Source organism: Vanacampus margaritifer, chromosome 18 (genome assembly GCF_051991255.1).
Source record: "Vanacampus margaritifer isolate UIUO_Vmar chromosome 18, RoL_Vmar_1.0, whole genome shotgun sequence".
Taxonomy (NCBI): Eukaryota; Metazoa; Chordata; class Actinopteri; order Syngnathiformes; family Syngnathidae; genus Vanacampus; species Vanacampus margaritifer.
In genome coordinates this window covers 8,626,791-8,648,280 of record NC_135449.1, presented here as the reverse complement: position 1 = coordinate 8,648,280, position 21,490 = coordinate 8,626,791, and the positions used below count along the sequence as shown (strand labels likewise).

Here is a 21,490-nt window from a genome sequence, read left to right as displayed (position 1 = left end):
CTCTCTCTCTCTCTCTCTCTCTCTCTAAAGGGAGGGAGGGGCCATGATGGTTGAAGCGACGCCGCAGCTGAGCAAAACAGAGAGTGAGCAGACTTGCAGAGGGAGCTCCTGTTCCGTCTGGACGTACAGGTGCACACAGCAGGTGAGTCGGTCTCTTTACTCTTCTTTCATATATAAGTGGCCTACACACTTCACCTAGTGGAGCAAAAAGTTTTTTCTTTTCTTTGTTTTCTCACTTGGCAGCCACTTTGTGTTTAGTCCAGAGGGACTCCCTCTCAAACAAAGCTCCCGCTTGCTCCGTGTGAATTATTTGATAATTAACTCGCCATTGCATGGAGGAGCTGTGGTTGAAAGTAAACATGACGTGTGAGGTATAGACTGTTTTCGCGGGGAAAGGCGAGGAATGAAGTCAGCAGAATTTGTATTTGCATATGCAAAAATCACCTCTATTTTTCGCGGTAAGTCAAACAGCTCATAGGACTTGTGCAAGCATCGTCATTAAAGACGCGATATGTGGAAGCTTCAAATGTTATTAAAGTGGATGTATCATTAAAAACTGACTTTCAGGTCTGAAAGTAAACAAGCAAATAAATATTTAGTTCTAGTGAGACTGGACTAAGTTCCAGAGTGAAAGAACCACTTTGGCGTGGTGGCATGTTAAAGCCCAAAGGTAAGCCAAGCTGCAGTAAAAGCCCGACTGTCCATTGGTCCAGGCGGGATGACGGCACAACAAACCAATTTCATAATGGCAAGAATGCTGTAAAAATAAAGTATCTCTATAACTCTTGGGGTATTTTGACAAAAGCCCGCCACAAATATGTTATTAAGACACCCGGAAACTTTTCAATTATCATTATTAAATCATGTTATTGTTTGTTTACATGCTTTGTCTCAGTATCATGTTTGTTTGATAGACAACAAAGCCCAAACGCACAATTTTTGTATTCAAAATCCGCCCACCAAAAAAAGCACGTTATGTAATAATGGTAATTTAATGGAATTCATACAAAGTTCATTGGAAGTGTAGCTTAAAAAACCAACCTGCCAATTTCCCAGATTTGCAGGTAATATCACAGACAGGAGGGCACCTGTGTGAATGGTATGTTCCCGGGAGGGGTGTGTGAAGTTTAACACCCGCCATCACTTCTCTGCACCAGACGTTCACGTTGACGTCATCTAATTATTGATATTATTATGGGATGCTGTGTTTATGCACTTCAGAAAGGGGTTCGAGAGATTATATATAGCACAGTTTGGTGGGTTTTATTCGTTTATTAGTGGTTCTTTAGAAAGTTACCCATATATAGTACCCATGTTTCAATACCTGTGTGAAAGGGGGTGTTGCTGTCAGTTAACAGTTGATTCTGTCTTTCTCTGCAATTGTTTTTCAGTGGGACGCAGTCCATCAAGATGCAAACTTGGGCATGTTTCTTCAGCATGGGACACCAGAAGGTCCTCCTCTTCATTTTCCTCTTGGCGGCGTCCCAGTTGGGGGCCTTCCCCTTCAGCGCTACCCCAGACGTGGACGTCACCCCCAGGACGACGGTCTTCCTCAAGGGTGAGGTGTAAGAAAAAAAACGCACACACCTTGTGGCCTGATTTGCTGCCGCATGCTCGCTGGCCTCAGCGCTGAGCGACTGGCACAGTTTTTGGGGCCCGAAGGCGCCGGCGTGGTCTCCCAAGTCCTGTCCTACATCACGCCGCTCGGCGAAAACATTTAACGATCGGCGTCCGTGCATACTGCTGAATAGGTGTATTCTGTCCGCGCCGTCGCCCCGACTCACCTTTTCCCTCCCTCACCACTGCGGCAGAGCTGCAGCGGGGAGGGGAAACTCCGACGCCCTCCCCCTCCCCCATCATCCCTCCCTGGTGTGATCCTCTGGGGACGAGTATTATTAGAGAAGGGCAGGAACAAGCAGGGCAGCATCCACAGCCGATGCTGCCTCACGTTCAGAGCCACGAGAACAGCGAGTGTGCAGGATGGAATGCATAGAAGTCACTTTCTGTATCGCGGATGTCAAAGTCAAGGGTCGCTTGCCAGATGCGGCCCTCTGGAATTATTGTGAATCTCAGAGATGTGTACTTAATAATCATCTAACGCTATATGTATTCAGATTTTGTGGTAAAATGAGCTTTTTCTATTAGTGAAGGGGGGAAAAAACTGATTAAAATTGGATATCGGAACTAGCGGAACCAAAACGATAACAGATGGCATTATTAATGTTTAAAGGATAATAATTTAAACTGTTTGTTGTTACTGTTGCATTTGTTTGCATCTTTCAAAAACAACAAAACAAAACCAACTGTTGATGTTGCGGCTTCCTAAAAACACAGACTATTGATGTTGCAATGTCCAAAAAGAAAGTAAACTATTAATGTTGTGAATGAGACGAAAAGAAAAGAAGACAAACTATTGATTTTGCAGTTACCTAAAAAAGACAAATTTATTTTTCACGAACTATTGACATTTCACTTTCCTTAAAAAACCCAAGCAGTATTGATGTTGTTTCACTTTCCCGAAAAGAAGACAAAGTCTTGATGTTGCATTTACCTAAAAAAAGGCAAATTATTGATGTTTCACTTTCTTAAGTAGAAGACAAACTATTGTGTTTCACTTTCCTACTAAAACAAACAAACTATTGATATAACACTTTCCTAAAAAGAAGACAAACTATTGCTGTTGCACTGTCCTAAAAAGAAGAAAATCTATCAATGGTCCACTTTCCTAAAAAGAAGGCATACAATTATGTTGCACTTGCTTAAAAGGTAGACAGACTATTGATGTTGGACTTTCCTAAAAAGAAGATGAATACTGGAATCAAAGCTGCACTTTCCTAAAATAAATAAATAAAATAAATATAATTATAATTAAATGATGTATATTGTTTTAGTATTTACTAGTTGCAAATTTCCTGCTGGAAGCTGTTGCACTGTCCTAAAAAGAAAGCAAACTAGTGATGTTGCACTTTCCTAAAAAGTAGACAAATACTTTGTCATATATTGAATGATCCAATTTTTTAAAATCACTCTTGCTAATTTCCTGACAGAAGCTGTTGCACTTTCAAAAAAGAAGACAAACTATCAACTTTCCCAAAAAGAGGGCAGACAATTAATGTTGCACTTGCTTAAAAAGAAGATAGACCATTGATTTTGGACTTTCCTAAAAAGAAGATGAATACTGCATCAATGTTGCACTTCTCTAAAATAGTAATAATAATAATAATAATAATAATAATAATAATAATAATAATAATAATAATAATAATGAAATAATATTTTGTACTCTCCCAAAAAGATTTAAGCAGCTATGCTTTGAATTATGTTTATTACATTTTTTGAGTACTACCTAATTGCAAATTTTCTGCTGGATGCTGTTGCACAGTCCTACAAAGAAAGCAAACGTGATATTGTACTTTCCTAAAATTAATACAGATTATTGATGTTGCAGTTCCCTAAAAAGAAGACAAACTTCATGTTGCACTTTCCGAAAAAGAAGACAAATACTGTATCAATGTTGCACTTTCCTTTAAAAAAAAAATATATATTTTTTTTTTGTTGCCATTTCCTAAAAAGAAACAATTTAATTTAACTATACTGAATAATAGTTTTATTTTCTAAAATTCCCATATTCCTTAATTATTCATTTATTTTACTTTACTGCTAGAAGTTTGCATTTTTTTAAACCGAAACATCAATTATGTGTTCTGAAACAAAGACAAGCGCTCTTAGACATACAAAAACATGGATGTTTTTGGTGGACCACATTACATTGCTAATTTCGGGGCACCTCTGACAGCATTCCAAATGAGTTTGATCTCAAAGTTTTGCATCATTGTGTGTGGTTTCGTCAGGCCGCACATCGTACACAGCGACGCCAGCGCTCCTTTTGTTACGCCGACTGCTGCGACGAATGGCTGAACGACAGCGTCACACTAATCGAGATGAAGAGCTTAACTAGCGCTGTGGAGTTGTTCCTAAAAATGTTTCATCAGATTTTTGTACGTTCGTACACGCGTGGGCTCAATCATCACAGACCTTAAGAGGTTGTCCTTGACCCACTTTCCGAGGGAGTGCGCTTGTTTTTGTGCTGCAGGGATGCACTCGGTCCCATGCGTATGACATGTTCCACCCCCTCTCTTCGCCAGTGGTGACACATGTCACTCTGCGTGCGCGCTGACGACATTTATAATATGCATCTTCATTTGTACGGTCATCAGTGTGGGCGGACGTGTCACGCTGTATGAATTGAACAGACAGTATGTTTGACAGATGGCCTGCTCGAGTGGAGCGCAAGGACACGCCGCCGCATTTGTCACGGGGAAGAGCGAACTCCTCCGGCTTGTTTAAGCCGCCGATGAAAATGTGTACAGTAAAAAAAAAAAGAGCGCTGCCTAACGAGCCGTAGTGGATGATGACTTTGGCAAACGTCCAGATTCTCCATCCTTGAAAATGACCCGCCTTAAGCCCCCTAGAAATGGCTTTCCAGGTGATTGTTATGAGCGCTGGCTGAGAAACCACGAGGATCGTAATATGTCGTGGCGTCGTCGATCGTGAAAATCACAGAGCGACAATACTACAGTGAGGTGAGGAATGTGCAAAATCAACAGTTGGTCTTCTTTTTAGGAAAGCGCAACAGTAGTCGTTTGTTTTAGGTATGTCACAAAACGGTGATAAAACATGCATGATATAGGCCACGTGCAAGTTTTATGTTCATGTTTTTTCCAGGTCCATACTGTGCTCCCCTTTTAAAAGAGCACAGATTGGACCTTGTTTTTTTTTTAAATCTCCCTCCTTCCTCTTATTTCCTTTTTTTCCCCATCGATGAAACTCTGGGCGCTAATTAGCGAGCCACCAGACTTCCCATTTTGCCTCCCTCTATTGTCGTCGTTATTTTTCGTGTTTCTTCAACGGGTTGTGACTGTGAAGACAAATTCCTTGTGTGTTTTTACATATTTGGTCAATAAATCACAATGTCTATGCACATACACATTCACATACTCACCCACATACGAAATAAAAATTAATAAAAAATATTTAAAAAAATAATAATAAAATAAAATAAAATTAATAAAAATAAAAATAATAAATTTATAAATCGGTAAAATTACAAAATGAACTGAGCTCTCCAGAAAAAAAAGAAAAAAATCACAATGTCTATATCAATATGGTAAAAATGTATTGACGGAAAAAAAAATGCTTTTCTGTAAAGTTACTAAAAAAAACATGAAGGAGATAGCCCCGATATTAATATTTGATCCAGCTGTATCTATAATGTATTGTAAGAGATAGTGACATACATTAGAAAATTGTTATTTTGTTTTATGGTATGGTATTGCTACAGCAACTTCAGATATCGATACTATCACTGTAGACTATTCAGAGTTTATGCTAAATGCTAAATGTTAACAAAAGTGTTACGTTTAAATTAAATGCAAATATCGCTATTTCCTACAAATGGCCTCCCCATCGCCTTACTTCGCCAAGCACAAGCCTTGACCTGCTTCTGCCTCTGCTAGCAGACCTGAAGTAATGCGCGTGTGAAATATTAATGAGAGTCGCCAGACAAGATGAAAAGATGTTAAGCTAGTGTAAGTGCAGGTTGTGAAAAACGCGCATCAATCTGTGCTCTCTTGGGAGAGCATCTGTCGACCTTGCGGGAACTACACTTGACTGAAGTGATCAATGTACAAAATAGTTGGAGTTAGGGTCCGCAGTGGATGATAAAAATTCTAATCCCTCGCAATTTAGTCATCTCGTATACTTTTGAAGGACACTTGGAAATGACGTCATTAATTAAAAAAGAGATTTCTGCATGGATATTAATTGACATTTCTTGTTTGTTATCAATTTAAAAGACTTAAAACAATTTCAATCAAATATAATTTGAAAAAAGTTTTTGAGTTTAGAAATGTGCATTTATTAATAAAAAAAATCCCAACAAAACATACAAATTAACCAATTTTTTTTAGTGGAAGTGGCTTCAGGGTCTGCATTTTTTAAAAATTCAAAAGACCAACCGGAAATGTCAAACATAAAATGGCCTCTTCAAAGCAAAATGGACGGTGTCTTCTCAGGCATGGCCTCTCAAGACTTTATTGGGGTCTGCTCATGACAGACACGTCTGCCAAATTTCATGTTTACCCATGAATCTGGCTTCGGGGGGCTGGATTTTCAAAAAAATTCAAATGACCCCTGAAATGATGAACATGACCCTAAAATAAACACTGCATGCCTGCCATGTTGCTTTCCTGGGGTCTGTATTTTCAGAAGAAGTCTTGTAGGCGTCCACACACTCACAAATTGCATGTAAATGCTGAGAGATGCTATCACCGAGCTCAAATACAAACGAGAGAAAAAGCGAGAGCGTGTTAATAATACATCACAGCACAATCGCGTTGACTTAAGTGTTACATAAAAGTCTTCCTCTTTCCTTACATCATCGTCGGATAAAAATGAGTGACAGTCGTCCCAAAAGAGATCCAGTCAGTCTCCCCTCGCAGCGTTTGTCCCCCAACGTTGCTTCTTGTGTGTCGCACGCTCTCTTGCCAGTCAAGTGACTGGCTCTGAGTCACGCAGGAAGTCACGCACACACATGGGCACACGGGCTTTAACATCATCCAGACCCCACATGGCGGCTTGCTCGTTGTCTGAGCATGCTCGGGAGCCGCCACCTGTGATGGATCAACGGTCACATTGTCACATGCACAACATAAAAACACAAACAAGTTTGATGTGAAGTGTGTGTGTGTGTGTGTGTGTGATAACGACATACCGTCATTTGACATCAAACTTGTGACTAATTACACAAACCAGTGCACCGCACGCTAGCACGTGCTGCATTTTTATATAATGTTATATCTTTTCGGGCATGGCTACTTGAGACTTTTTTGTGGGTCTACTCGTGATAGACATGCCTGCCAAGTTTCTTTCCGCTAAGTGAAACTGGCTCCGTGGGCTGAATTTTGAACAACTTAAAAAAAAACATGTAAATGACCAAACTGACACCGAAATATCCGCTTAAAATCAAAATGGCAGACCCCCTGTACATTTTTGGACATGGCTTCATGAGACTTTTCCCCGGGTCTACTCATGATAGACATGTCTGCCAAATTTCACGCTTCCAAGTGAAAGTGGTTTTGGGGGCTGAATTTTCAAAAAAACTTCAAAAGACCCCTGGAAATTACCAACTGGCCCTGAATCATCCGCTTAAAACCAAAATGGAAGACCTATTGTGCTTTTTCACACATGCCCTTTTGAGACTTTTTTGGTGGGTTAACTCATGATAGACATGATTATAAAATCTCATGTTGCTAAGTGAAACTGGTTTTGGGGGATGAATTTTCAAAAAAACTTTCAAAGAGGCTGAATTTTCTTGAAACTTCTGTTTAAAACAAAATGGCAGACCTCCTGCGTCTTTTCGGATATGGCCTCTTGAGACTTTTTTGTGGGTGTTATCATGATAAACATGCGTGATAAATTTCATGCTGTTACGGGAAACTGGTTTTGGGGGCTGGATTTTGAACAACTTCCAAAGACCAATGGAAATTACCAACTGGCCCTGAATCATCCGCTTAAAATCAAAATGGAAGACCTATTGTGCTTTTTCACACATGCCCTTATGAGACTTTTTTTCTGGGTTAACTCATGATAGACATTATTATAAAATCTCATGTTGCTAAGTGAAACTGGTTTGGGGGATGAATTTTCTCCAAAACTTTCGAAGAGGCTCTGGGGGCTGAATTTTCTTGAAATTTCTGTTTAAAACCAAAATGGCAGACCTCCTGCGTCTTTTCGGATATGGCCCCTTGAGACTTTTTTGTGAGTGTTATCATGATAAACATGCGTGATAAATTTCATGCTGTTACGTGAAACTGGTTTTGGGGGCTGGATTTTGAACAACTTCAAAAGACCAATGGAAATTACCAACTGACACCGAAACATCCGCTTAAAATCAAAATGGCAGACCTCCTGTACATTTTTGGAGACTTTTTCCTGGGTCTACTCATGATAGACATTTCTGCCAACTTCATTCTGACAGAAACTGACTCTGGTGGGGGGGGGGGGGGGGATTTTCAAATAGTCCCTGGAAATGACCAACATGATCCTTCAAACCAAAATGGCGGACTTCCTGTGTATTGTCATGGCCTTTTTTATTTTACATGTATACCCGCCAAATTTCACATTAAGTGCACCTAATGTTGTGGCCAGTGAGTGACTTACTCTTTCTAATAGACAAGTTTCAGCATCTCATAATAACTTTGCATTGTTATGACTTCCTCCGACATCCAAATCCTCCATAAACACAACCAAGGTCGCATTCTGCCTCGGGGCCTCGGGGACGCTCCCTCGTCATTGTATTCGTCAGCGTTGTTGCATCACGCAGCCCCTATTTCATGATATTTATTTATTTTTTTGTTACCAGATCCACGCCAGAGCTTCGACATGACTCACACGCGCTGCCTTGAGCCGTTGCTGCCGTGAGCCGTTGCTGGCGTGTTTGCATAACTGTTTGTGTCAACATAGCCGCGGGGAAAGTGACGTTGCTTTGCTCGTGTGCACGTTTTTCCCTCTGCCTACAATGTTGAGGACGATGTGTATTGAAGTGGGCGCAGCTGAGGCCGTGTGCTAGTGTTTCTTCTTGCTTGGGCCTTAATAACAATGATATATTATGGAAATTGTATTTTTAACCCTGGAGAACCCACGGGGTCAAATTTGGCCCCTATAAATTCTGCTACTCAAATAACAAAGACCTTTTTCTTTTTTCTTTTTACAAATTTTACTTCAAAAGTCCAGAGTGCACACTTCTGACCCCTGCATGGGGCCATCTAGTGGATGAATATTGCACTTACATGAGCCAGAGTGGTGGTGACAAGATGGCTGGCAACATGCTGTTTTGTTGAGCTGGAAATCAATCCAAACAAAACCATCTTCTCAGCAAACCATCAGATGGTAAAATTGTGTTTTTTTTTGTTAATCTATTTCATATCATGTTGCAGAATGCCTAGGAGTATGTTTTATACATATACTGTATATTGATAAATTAGCAACCCTGAGCTAGTTAAAAAAAAAAAGGGTTAAAATTGAAAAAACATATATTTTGGTGTTCAGTGAACTTATAGCAGTCATTTAATGTATAATTCATAATTTCCTAAAGAAGAAAAGGGTTCTTGGGTTCTCCAGGGTTATTGTTATTAAACTTCCAGAGCGAAATAACCCGTTTGCTGATGTGCTAACATGGTGTAGCTAAAAGGTTAGCAGAGCTACAGTGTTAGCACAGAACAGTGTAACCAGCTAGCATTAGCACCTGATAATAAAGTTATGATAATCTTTTGGTTAAAGTTGTTGACGTGTTGGTTGGTTTGGTGATGTCATACGCCACACCGCTACACGAATTGACAAACGATAATGCAATGGAATCTCTATAGATGTTCACTTTAAGTGTGTGTTTGTGTGTGTGGGGGAGGCGCTATAGTCAATTAGCCAGTTTTCTGGGATACACAGGTTAGTTTTACATAAGAGTTTAAAAAGCGTCTGAACACACCGTTTTCCTGACATCTTACGCACCTTCACCATGGCAAGAAATATACTTTTGTATATTGTATATTTTGTATATGAATGTTCTAACCTTGGTGTATTTTGATGTTAGCATACCACGGACGTGGTATTTAAACATCTGGGAACTGTTATAAAATCATGAAAAAATGCGTAATAGGTCTAATTTAATATTATTGTTTAATCTATGTTACATTGACTTGTGATGAGAAGCTTTTTTTCTGATAAAAATCAGATCGCAAATGAAACTTAAAAGCTGTCGCTCTGTAACATGTTTACAGCGTTACACAGTATCTGTGTTTTGAAGCCTTAGCAGACGTCTTTGATCTCTTGAGTCAAATATTTTTCAGCATTTTAGCGAGTTCAAGTACAAGGCAATGATTTTTTTTTTTTTTTCATTTTCCAAAATCAAAGCTCAGCTTGCAAAAGCACCACATGTTTGTTTACTGTTAAAGAAGGAGAAGGAAAAGATTATTGCCTCCATTTTGCTTCACAGTGTATACAGCATGATTTACTGTATATCATGAGATGGGAGGGACGTGACTGAGTGTTTGTGGGGGGGGGGGCTTGCTGTAAACACGGCGACCAGCATGAGTGTGTCATGTGACGCACGTCAAAGTTCCATTACGCAACAATAACGTTCAGGAAGACTTGTCGTAATCCTCCTTGGTCAATCGCGGAGATTCTTTGCTCAGCTTTAAAATTCTCAGCATGTTATTGTGACTTGCGGAGGGCTGGGGGGGGGGGGGGGCTCGCTAAGGCTGTTGGGGAATGGGGGCAAGAGGGCTCAGGCGACATTTTAAGGGCATTGAGCAGGACGGTTGTCCCAATACTGCCAAGTCGCATCAGGGCTGGAGCTTCATCTTCTTGGTTGTCAGCATGTGGGTGTGATAATATTTTGTTAGTAGGTCGTGCTTTATGTGATCTCGGCGCGCCCATATACATAAAAGGCACAGTATCAGCTGAATTAAATATCAATGTGTCAGATTCATACCATATAGTAGCATGGAATGTGATGAATAAATTGTATTGGAAATGTGTTGTGCATGTGGATTTTGAATTGATTTGAGTGGCAATCAATGGCAAGTGATGGTTTCGAGTTTCACATGACACTCAATAAGAAGTCACATCAGGTTAGGCTTTTAACAGAGGCATAATGGATTTCACTAAATACCTAAACAGGCTACAATCCAATTATATACCACAACGACAGCAAGACCCTCAGCCCCCCCTCCGCGTTGTGAGAGACCCTCTGGATGTTTGCAGGCCTGCTGGGCAGCGCTCGCTTCAACGCGCGCAACTGCAGCACGCTGCTGCTGGAGGAGGAGACGGGGGTCCTGTACGTGGGAGGAAGAGGAGCGCTGTACGCACTCAACGCGTCCGACATCGCCGTGCCCGCTAGCCCCCAAGTGAGTACAAAACAGAATTCCCCCCCCACACACACACACACACACTATTACTCCACACAAGTTTGCATCGTAAAAGAGGACAGACTAATTTTAGCCTCAAGCAGATTGAGCAAATCCAATTGTGTCTTTTTTTGATTTTATGGCTGCGGGATTAAATGCAGCATGGTTGAGCAGAGCGAGTGGCGCGTTTTTGGCAAATACTAAGAGCTAGGACTCGCATCCCAAAATCCGCATTCAGTAATTGTTTAGCATTTAAGCAGCGAAAACCCAAATCCAATGGGTTACTAATTGTACCACGCCAATTTGAACATAATGGTAAATTAAATGATTTTCTCCACCATATGTTGTCCAAAAAGATTTACCAAGCCCATATTCACTTTATTTATTTATTTTTAATCGCATGAGACGATTCATTTTTTTAAATTGTTATTAACTGCATGACTTCAATAGTTAACTCACGATTCATCACAAATTTTATATCTGTTCTAAATGTACAATATTTTTTTTCTAGGTTTTCATACTCTTGTTAACAAAAGTGGAAAAAAATGTTAAACTAATAGAAATAGTTCAAATTAATTTTTGACGTCTATAGCCGTCAATGGCAGTGAATGCGTTAACTATACATTCTTCAGTATTTTAATTAGCTTTTATTTTATTTTTTGAACAATTATTGAAGATAGATGAATAATACAAATATCAGTCAATCCTATTTACATGTATCACATAAATTAAAAAAGAGATTTCTGCATGGATATTAATTATTAATTGACTTTTTTTTTTTTAATTTATTTGTTTGTTTGTTTTTTAAAAAAGGAGAGCAATGATGATGTCAAATCGAATGAACAATACTGAGCTCTCCTGAAAAAAAAAAAAAAAAAATTAATTGACATTTCTTGTTCGTTATCAATTTAAAAGACTTAAAATAATTTCAATCAAAAAAAATTTGAATAAAGTTTTTGAGTTTAGAAATGTGCATTTATTAATTTAAAAAAAATCTCAACAAAACATACAAATTAACCAATTTTTTGTTCTTAGATAGCTTTTGTTTTCATGGTGTCTTTTTTTTAAATTTTGAAACAAATATTTTCAGATCAAGCACCACTCTATTTTGGGGGCTAATAGGTGACATATCTGGGACCCCTAACACAGAGGCTGGGCTGTTTTTGTATTGGAACGCATCCAATACAAACTGTGCTTAATTTTGTGACTGTTCCCAGATTGACTGGGACGCGTCGGCCGAGCAGAAGAAGCAGTGTCTGAACAAAGGCAGGGACAACAAGGTGCATGCCGCACACTCCCACTTGCCCCCTATTGGAACATTACGTTGATATATTGCATGTGTGTGTGTGTGTGAGCAGACCGAGTGCTTCAACCACATCCGCTTCTTGCAACGCTACAACGAGACTCACCTGTACGCGTGCGGCACCAACGCCTTCAGGCCTCTCTGCGCATACGTCGTAAGTGCGGCCATCACACTTGTATTATATGTTGACAAAAGTATTGGGACACCGACAGGCAGCGTCTTGTATGTTCTCTCCGTGAAAGGATTCCGAACGATTCCGCTTGCCGTCGGGATTTGACGACGGCAGAGACAGGTGTCCGTATGACCCCGCCAAGGGATACACAGGCCTCCTTGTAGGTACGCGTTCTATTTTTTTTTTTTTTACATCCAAAATGCTTATGTTTTTATCATTAACAACCCTGGAGAACCCATGGGGTCAAATTTGGCCCCTATAAATTCTGCTACTCAAATAACAAAGACCTTTATTTTTTTTTCCAGCTGTGATTTTGTCCTTGTGTTCTTGTTTCCATTGGCCAAAGTGTATTTGATTGATTATTTTCTTAAATTCTAAATAGTTTACTGACAGTTTTTGTTATTCAGATTTTTCGAAATGATACCCCTAAATCCCAAAAGGGTCAAATTTCGCCCTAATCCTAAATTAGGGAATAAAGGGTTAAAATTGAAAAAACATATATTTTGGTGTTCAGTGAACTTATAGCAGTCATTTAATGTATAATTCATAATTTTCCAAAGAAGAAAAGGGTTCTTGGGTTCTCCAGGGTTAAATTCGGTGCCAAGGTCGCCATACATTTAGACATAAACGCAACCCAAGTCAAAAACTGTTGTTGTGCGTCTTCTCAATCAGACGGCGAGATGTTTACGGCTTCCCAGTACGAGTTCCGCAGCTCCCCGGACGTGCGCCGCAACTTCCCCTTCCCCACACTCAGGACAGAGGAAGCGCCCACCCGCTGGCTTCTGGGTGAGCGTGTCACACTCCGCAATCCTGTCCAGATGGCCCCACGTGCACACAACCTGACTTCCCGTTCGGCATCTAGAGGCGGATTTTGTGGGCTCGGCCCTGCGACGGGAGAGCGTCAACAGCTCCGTCGGCGACGACGACAAGATCTACTTCTTCTTCACGGAGAGGAGCCAGGAGCAGATGGCGTACCCCAGCCGGACTAAAGTGTCCAGGGTGGCGCGAGTTTGCAAGGTCAGAAGATCCACCCTCTTCTTCCCTAAACTCACCACATTTCATGCACAATCAGCATCTTCGGTCGAGAATGCAAGTTCAACTTCCTGTCTTTTATGTTTATTCAGACAGTTTTTATAGTCACATGAGGCCTAATATTCTAATATTCACATAACATGCTCGCCAACTTATTATGATTGTTGTTGTTGCTGCTGCTGTTGTGTTTTGGTATTAGTTTTTTTTAAATAAATAAAAAGTGTATTTCTTGTGTGCAAGATATAAAAAAAAAAACATCACAGTAAGTATTGTATAGCAAAAATTCTACATTTTAAAAAACAACCATCCACATATCAACAGGTCAGACTTTGAATTACAGTAATTGCAGTGCATGATACTGCTTCTAATCTATTAGGTGCCTCAAAACCCTAACGTCTAAATTGAAAATAGTATTTAATTAATTGGCAAAGGCTAAAACCAAGGACATTTTCACTGTAATTATAGCTTTTTTTGGTGTCAGTTTTGTATTTGTATTTTCTTCTTTAAAAAATGCTTTCAGATCAACATCCAATACTCTCTCTAAAAATAAATAAATAAATAAAATGTGATGCTTAACTCATTCACTGCCATTGACGGCTATAGACGTAAAAAAAATTCATTTGAACTATTTCTATTAGTTTTTTGTTAACAAAAGTATGAAAACCTAGAAAAAAAATTTGTGTACATTTAAAACAGATATAAAGTTTGTGATTAATCGTGAGTTAACTATTGAAGTCATGCAGTTAATAACAATTTTAAAAAAATGAATCGTCTCATGCGATTAAAAATCAATAAATAAAGTGAATATGGACTAGTGAATTCATGCAATAAATTACAAAAAGATTTAATCGCCTGACGCCCCTAATTTTTAACAATTTTTATCTTTTCTTCCTTAAAAAAAAAGTTATTTTATTTTTCTTTATCTTTTCTTTCAAAAATAAAATAATAATAATTATTAAAAAATTTGGGACATCAGGCGCTTAATTTTTTTAATCATAATTAATCTCATGACTTCACAAGTTAACTCACGATTAATCACAACTTTTATATCCGTTCTAAATGTACAATAAAAAAAATTTAGGTTTTCATATTCCTAACAAAAATGGGAAGCAATGTTAAACTAATAGAAATAGCCCAAATTAATTTTTGACGTCTATAGCCATCAATGGCAGTGAATGAGTTAATAAAAACTACATTTGGTTTGTAGCCCTCTGGACACTAATAATAAGAAGTTTGCCTCTTCCTCACCGTTGCCGCGGTGACCCACTCAGCCGTCCCTTTAGGACATATGTCCTCCTTTTTGAGAAATAGCTCACATCAGTGCAGCTCTTGGAGGGAAACAAGCAGCCGCTGCGGCTTCACACATTCAGATAAATCAGTGACAGGGACCATTGCTTTCAACACAGAGGGGGCGTGGTTAGTGAGTCTTGTATGTTAAATGTTAGCCCCTCCTCCTTAACACCCGATCCCACTCTGTCCTACCTCAAACAAACTATTCCACTCCAATCCTGTAGGGGGTAGTGATTGAGCTGTTGCTATGCTACGCCTCATAAATGCGAACTGGTCCTCGCCAGTGCATGTCAGCTTCATCCTCTCTCTATCTGCAGACGGACTGGGGCGGTCAAAGGACCCTGCAGAGGAAGTGGACCTCTTTCCTCAAGGCCAGGCTAGTGTGTTTGGTGCCTGAGTATGAGCTGTACCTCAACGTCCTGCGTGGTGTGTTCGTCATGCACGGCCGCGACGCGCAGAACAGCCTCTTGTACGGCGTCTTCGGCTTGGAATGGTGAGAAAAGATGTTTAGCTCCCTGTTTTTTGGGTAGATTGAAAAAAATAAAGGGCTACAGGAACGGACGCTGGATTGTACAAAGCAGCACACTTGGAATGGCGGATGATTTAAAAATGGCAGCCGGAAGCATTTTATTGGTCCAAAGGTAGACGTGACAGGAAAAAGTGATAGTACTGTACAGATGATGTAATTTTTCCAAATCATGCTCTCTGTAGGCGTAAAAAGCAGGACTAAAGAGGATTTCCCATTCAATGATCATAAGCAAAAACTCGACTGAGCTTGAAATACTTCCTGTTTTCATTCTGCTTCTTTCAAATGTACAGTGTAAAACATAATATTGTGCCGCCATCTAGTGGCTGACAGTGGAATTACACCCAAAATAAAGAGTAAATTAGTCATATAAACTGTCCTAAAATCGCGAGACTGTGAACTGGCAACCTGCGATGGAGAGGGGTTTACTGTATTTAGACGTGGTGAAGCAGCATATGGTTAATTTCCCATATTTGCGTACGCCCCAGTTTCAAATATGTCATCTTCTTACCACTTATCTGTTGCATGTCAGGAAGAACATCAAAGCCTCGGCCATCTGCCAGTACGCCTTCTCAGACGTGCAGAAAGCCTTTGACGGGCCCTACATGGAGGTGCAGGACTCCAAGTGGCGAGAGTACACAGGGAAGGTCCCCGAGCCGAGACCTGGGTCTGTAAGTTACACCCGAAACAGCACGAATCCCCCAGCACGAAAAGAGTAGACCTCCTACCATCTCTTCAGTGCATCACCGACGAGCACCGATCTCGGGGCATCAACTCGTCGCGAGACCTCCCCGACAGCGTGCTGACGTTTGCCCGGAGGCACCCGCTCATGGCCGTCCAAGTGCGTCCGGTTGGGGCGCGACCGCTCATGTTCAAAAGGAGCGTCAACTACGTCCGCATCGCCGCACACCGGCAGCCGGCGCTAGACGGGAACGTCTACACTGTCCTCTTCCTGGGAACTGGTGAGGGGATGTTTGTGATGGTAGCATTAGCATTAGCTGCTTCTCTCATAAACATGTTAGCACTTCGTCTACTTTATATTTCAGTCTATAAATTGTCATGCTTTGGTTGGTTTGTAACCTAGAGTGAATTATAGTCCGGAAAATTCAATACTTTTGATGTTAATTACAGTATGTCTTTTTCTAGATGATGGCTGGCTGCACAGAGCAGTGGACATCAGGGGGAAAATGCACATCATTGACGAGCTACAGCTGTTTGATCAAGCCCAACCCATAGAGAGCGTGGTCCTAGCTACAGCACTGGTGAGCGTAGCCACTTTTTTTTTTCACTTTGAAACGCCAATGTCAAACCATATTTATACGTTTATATGACAGCGAAGAGTCTACGTGGGCTCCCACTCGGGGGTGGCGCAGATCCCCATGTCGGCCTGCCGGAGGTACACTTCCTGTTACGATTGCGTCTTCGCCAGGGATCCGTTCTGCGGCTGGGATGGGCGGGAATGTGTGGAGGTGTGGTCACGAGCGCAGAGGTGAGGCCCGAGGGGACGCACAACACAGTCGTAGCTAAATATATATCTTTTTTTAAACATTCTTGTGGAGTTCATCTTAGATGCTAATTGAGCTCTAAATGCTAATTTCACTTAGCAACATGGCATTTGTTAGACATGTGTGTGATGATGAGTAGTCCCAAGAAGCAGTCCTTGGGAAAAGACACAGGAAGTCCGCTAATTTGGTTTGAAGTGGCCATTTTAGGGTAGTATTTCTGAAATTTGAAATGTCTAACATGAGTAGAGCCACAAAGTCTCCAAAAGCCATGCCGGAAAAGACATGAAATCTGCCTTTTTGGTTGGAAGCGGCCATTTCAAGGTAAATTTTGTCATTTCTGGGTGCCCTTGGAATATTTATAAAATTGACCCTCCTAAATTTCACAGCATTTTTACCGTAAACATACCCACAAAAAATCTCAAGAATCCATGCCTTAAAGGGGAAGTCAACCCCTAATATACTAATAGAAATAGTTCAAATTAATTTTTGACGTCTATAGCCGTCAATGGCAGTGAATGAGTTAAATTGTCGTAAACCAAATTTAAAGGGGAAGTCAACCCCCCAAAAAAGTATTGACAATAATATTTTCTATGCAGCCCCACTAGTCTAAATATGGCATTCTGGCTCATGTTGTATTATTGGAATATGAGTCGAGCAGCAAATTCCAGCAGTTTTATCAATATCAGAAGGCGGCCATTTTGCCACTTGTTGTCGAGTGAATGACGTCACAGTTGCTCAGGTCTCAGGTAACAACCAATCACAGCTCAGCTTCAGAAAACAGATGAGCTGTGATTGGTTGTTGCCTGAGCCCTGAGCAACTGTGATGACATCTTCAGTCGACAGGGAGTAGCAAAATGGCTGCCCACTGAGATGGATTAAAACGGCTCGATTTTTGCTGCATAACTCATATTCCACAAATGTGATATTAATCAGAAGGTCATGTTTAGAATAGTGAGCTCACATATAACATATTATTGTCAAGAAATGTTTAAGGTTGACTTCCCCTCTAAGACAAACAAATTCAGCCATTTTGTTTAGAAGCAGCCACTGCAGTGTCGAGTTGGTAATTTCCACAAGTGTTCTTTTAAATGTTTTGAAAATTCAGCCGCTGATTCCTGTTTGGCTTAGCAATGTGAAATTTGGTAGGCGTGTCTAGTATGAATAGACCTGCAAAGAAGCCATGCTTGAAATCTGCCATTTTGGTTTGAAGCAGCCATTTTATGATGATTTCCAAAAACGCAACTTTTAGGGATGATGTCGTTCCAGGTCAAACCTCACCCAAGACATCCAAAGGGGTACCAGGGGCTGTAAGGAGAATTCAGGAAACGGTGTGTATTGATTGGGTTTTGATTCACTATCGAAACAAACTCTTACGTTGTCCTATCTCGCGGGGCTCCGCAGTTGTCCAGCGGCGGCGCTCGGTGATGGCAGGCGATGACGTGCTCCTCCAATGCGAACTGCGCTCCAACCTGGCGATGCCGCGCTGGACGCTGGATGGCAAAGAGCTACGAGGTTATGGCGTCAATTCGGGCTACCGCGTGGGTACCGACGGCCTCCTCATCATCGGGGCTCGGGGCAGGCAGAGCGGCTCGTACCGCTGCTTCGCAGTGGAGAACTCCGTCTCCGTTTTGGTTTACTTATACACGGTAAGGGTACACACGGATTCGTACTTCCCGGCGGAGGAGACCACGCCGACAGATTTGTCACCGCTACCCGGAACGACGGCGGCGGCGGCGGACCTAACCACGGTTGGACGACCCACACCCTCGCTCGCCGCCCCGCTGCCCGCCGGGCCTCAGCTCCGCTCGTACCGACACATGGAGACCGTGTACATCTGCCTGGTGGCGGTCCTGGGCGGTCTGTGCCTGGTGTTGTCCGTCGTCTTACTTTACGTGAGCTTCTGCACCAAGCGGGTCTCTCGCAGCCGGAAGTTCTCTCAACAGCAAGGCCTGCACATCCTCGGCTCGTCGGAAAGGAAGGGAAGCTCCCACATGGAGCTTCAAACCATCTCCAACGGACGACGTCAAGGACGCCGCTCCATCTCGGTGCCAACTTTCGCCGACTTCCTGCAAATCGTTCCCGGCGAGGTATCTCCGACGGCCGGCACGCCGCCGGCCGCCCCGCCGCTCCCCATGCCGCCGCCGCTGCCCGACGCGGACTACGCCAACGGGCTGTCCGCCACGCTGCCCGGCGTCCTGCGCAAGATGAACGGCAATAGCTACGTGCTCCTGCGGCAGGTGGACCACGACGGCGCTTCGCCGCTTTATCACTCCTTTACCGAGGAGCTCAATCGCATCCTGGAGCAGAGGAAACACACGCAGCTGGACCTCCAGCCACATGAGAGCTCCATCTAAGCAGACTATAAAGGGGCTGAGAAATCCGCAGGGAGCCTAGATTTGAATGAACCCTGAGTTTTTACGAGATATTTTTTCCAGAAATGGAAAAAGATCATCAGGAAGAGAATTTGCGCTGAGTCATGATGTGCACTGCTTACGCTAAATTGTTGCATACAAAGTGGAGCTCAGAACAGTCAGTGTTGCCAAATTTGTGATTTTTTTTTCCACCCCACTCATCTAAAATGAGTAACTTTAATTCCTACTAAGAAACTGGCTTAGGAAGGAAATCAGAGTCAAGTCGTGCTGAACATTGCCAAAGACACGGTGCCCATTTATACTTCGCAGTGATTTATCGTTGAAAACTTTTGGCCCGAGGTACGTCCTTCCAAGTTGAAACACTTAACCGAGTTTTTTTTTTTTTTTACCTCAACTGTACAGCTAGCTCTACTTGAGGAAGGACTGTGACAGAGCTGGAGGAAGTGGAGTGAAAGTGAAGTTATCGTCATTGATTTTTAGACACGTGGACCAGCCAAAAGCCAGGAGGAGGTACTGTATAATGTGTAATGTTGAATTCTTGAACATTTAAAATGTTAATTTATTATTAAGATTTTGTTGAAATAATTTATCTTCAAGAGGGAAAACTTGTTTTTGCATTATGAGTAAAATAAAGTATTTATATCATTTCCGCAGATGTTAATGCAAGTTAACTCATTCACTGCCATTGACGGCTATAGCCGTCAAAAATTCATTTCAACTATTTCTAGAAGGTTTCCATTTTTTCCACTTTTGTTAACAAGAGTATGAAAACCTAGAACAAAATATTGATTATTTAGAACAGATATAAAATTTGTGATTAATCGTGAGTTAACTATTGAAGTCATGCGATTAATTACAATTAAAAAGAATTAACCACCTTACGCAATTTAAAAAGAAATAAAAAAAATTAATTAGGGGCTCCATTGCATGACTTCACTAGTTAACTCTTGATTAATTACAAATTTTCTATCTGTTCTAAATGTACAATAAAAAAAATCTAGGTTTTCATACTCTTGTTAACAAATGTGGGAAAAAAATGTTAAACTAATAGAAATAGTTAAAATTAATTTTTGACGTCTTTAGCCGTCAATGGCAGCGAATGAGTTAATAATGGAAGAAAAGTACTCATTTGGAAAAAAAATTTAATTAAAATTGTTAATCGGATGTTTGTGAGAATAGAAAAAGCTTGAATACCACAACTGCAGGCCTGTCTGCTTATGTCTTCTTTTTATTCCTGAAGTTTGAAACTAAAGAAAAGGAAATACCTCACTGTTGATATGAATGACAGGACTTCTGGGAGGCCATCTTGATGTTTGAGATGCTGGAAGCTTCTCCAAACTATTTTACTAATCAGTCCATAACGTTTTCTCAGGATCGTTTCTGTCCACCGTCCCGTCGCAAAACATCTTGTCTACTACAAACTCAAACACGGTGGCACTAACTCGAGATTTTACCCATAAAGTTATTTGTTGAGAACCCAGTGGTGATTCTGTTTGTTTGGTTTTATTTTGGTTTTCTACATTTGAACCCAAATCCAAACTCTTGATTTTTTTTCTCTTAACAATAAACATTGAATAGTGTTTTCTATTTTCTGTTGTTTTTTTAATCTGGTTGTCACAGGTTTCTCACACTTCATTTATGTTTTTACATTTATTATACACATTTTAGTCACCACATCCAAATCATATATTACTAAGCTAATGTATGTACTAATTTTTAAAAGTAATTCTCATTAACTATTATTACCGATATTATATAGCATTTATTTAACTTAAAATAAACTAAATTCAACTCTACTGCTGTAACTACAATAAAGTGTGTAAAGTATATAAATATATATATTTTTTAATTTCCTTTTTATTATTATTATTTTTATTTTTTTCTGGAGAGCTCAGTATTGTTCATTCTGTAATTTTACCGATTTGACATGTCATCATCATTGCGCTCTTTTTATTTTATTTTTTTTATTTTGTATGTGGGTGAGAATGTGTGTGTGTATTTTTTTTATTTCCCAATTCCCTCTCCATGTGTTATCACATAAATGGCAATAATTACACAACAAGAACATTACATTGCACAAACTATAGCAAACCAGAAAAACATATTTTTGCACGTCATGTGAAACTGAAAACTACATTTGAAGCATTTTGCTTTTTCCAGGACAAGGTTGGCGGTGATGATTTCACTTCCTATACTGCAACGGGCAAATACTTCTGTCCGCTTAAATTAGCTGGAGGGCCACAATCCAATTCCGCTGCTGGAATTGGGACCCCGCGAGGCTCCGTTGAGTGTGAACGACAGAGCGCAGCGGTGTAACTTAGCAACAACA

General features: G+C 40.7%; 1 protein-coding gene across 1 annotated transcript; it reads left to right on the top strand.

Annotated features, from left to right (window-relative positions):
- The first annotated feature begins 33 nt into the window (after positions 1-33).
- On the top strand, positions 34-20,726 carry sema4gb (sema domain, immunoglobulin domain (Ig), transmembrane domain (TM) and short cytoplasmic domain, (semaphorin) 4Gb). The gene is made up of 15 exons (XM_077551235.1): positions 34-142; positions 1,392-1,558; positions 10,819-10,961; positions 12,179-12,241; positions 12,320-12,418; positions 12,507-12,600; positions 13,109-13,222; positions 13,299-13,453; positions 15,076-15,251; positions 15,817-15,955; positions 16,024-16,246; positions 16,431-16,546; positions 16,619-16,773; positions 18,056-18,117; positions 18,191-20,726. The coding sequence occupies exons 2-15, from the start codon at positions 1,411-1,413 to the stop codon at positions 19,141-19,143; spliced, it is 2,640 nt and encodes an 879-aa protein (XP_077407361.1). The 5' UTR covers positions 34-142; positions 1,392-1,410; the 3' UTR covers positions 19,144-20,726.
- The last annotated feature ends 764 nt before the right edge of the window (positions 20,727-21,490 follow it).

Excerpts from the sequence above, each read along its gene's own strand:
- sema4gb (XM_077551235.1), top strand. The coding sequence starts at position 1,411 with ATGCAAACTTGGGCATGTTTCTTCAGCATGGGACACCAGAAGGTCCTC. Across the intron at positions 12,242-12,319 it reads ACAAAGGCAGGGACAACAAG|ACCGAGTGCTTCAACCACAT; the intron begins GTGCATGCCGCA and ends GTGTGTGAGCAG. Across the intron at positions 16,247-16,430 it reads TGTCCTCTTCCTGGGAACTG|ATGATGGCTGGCTGCACAGA; the intron begins GTGAGGGGATGT and ends GTCTTTTTCTAG.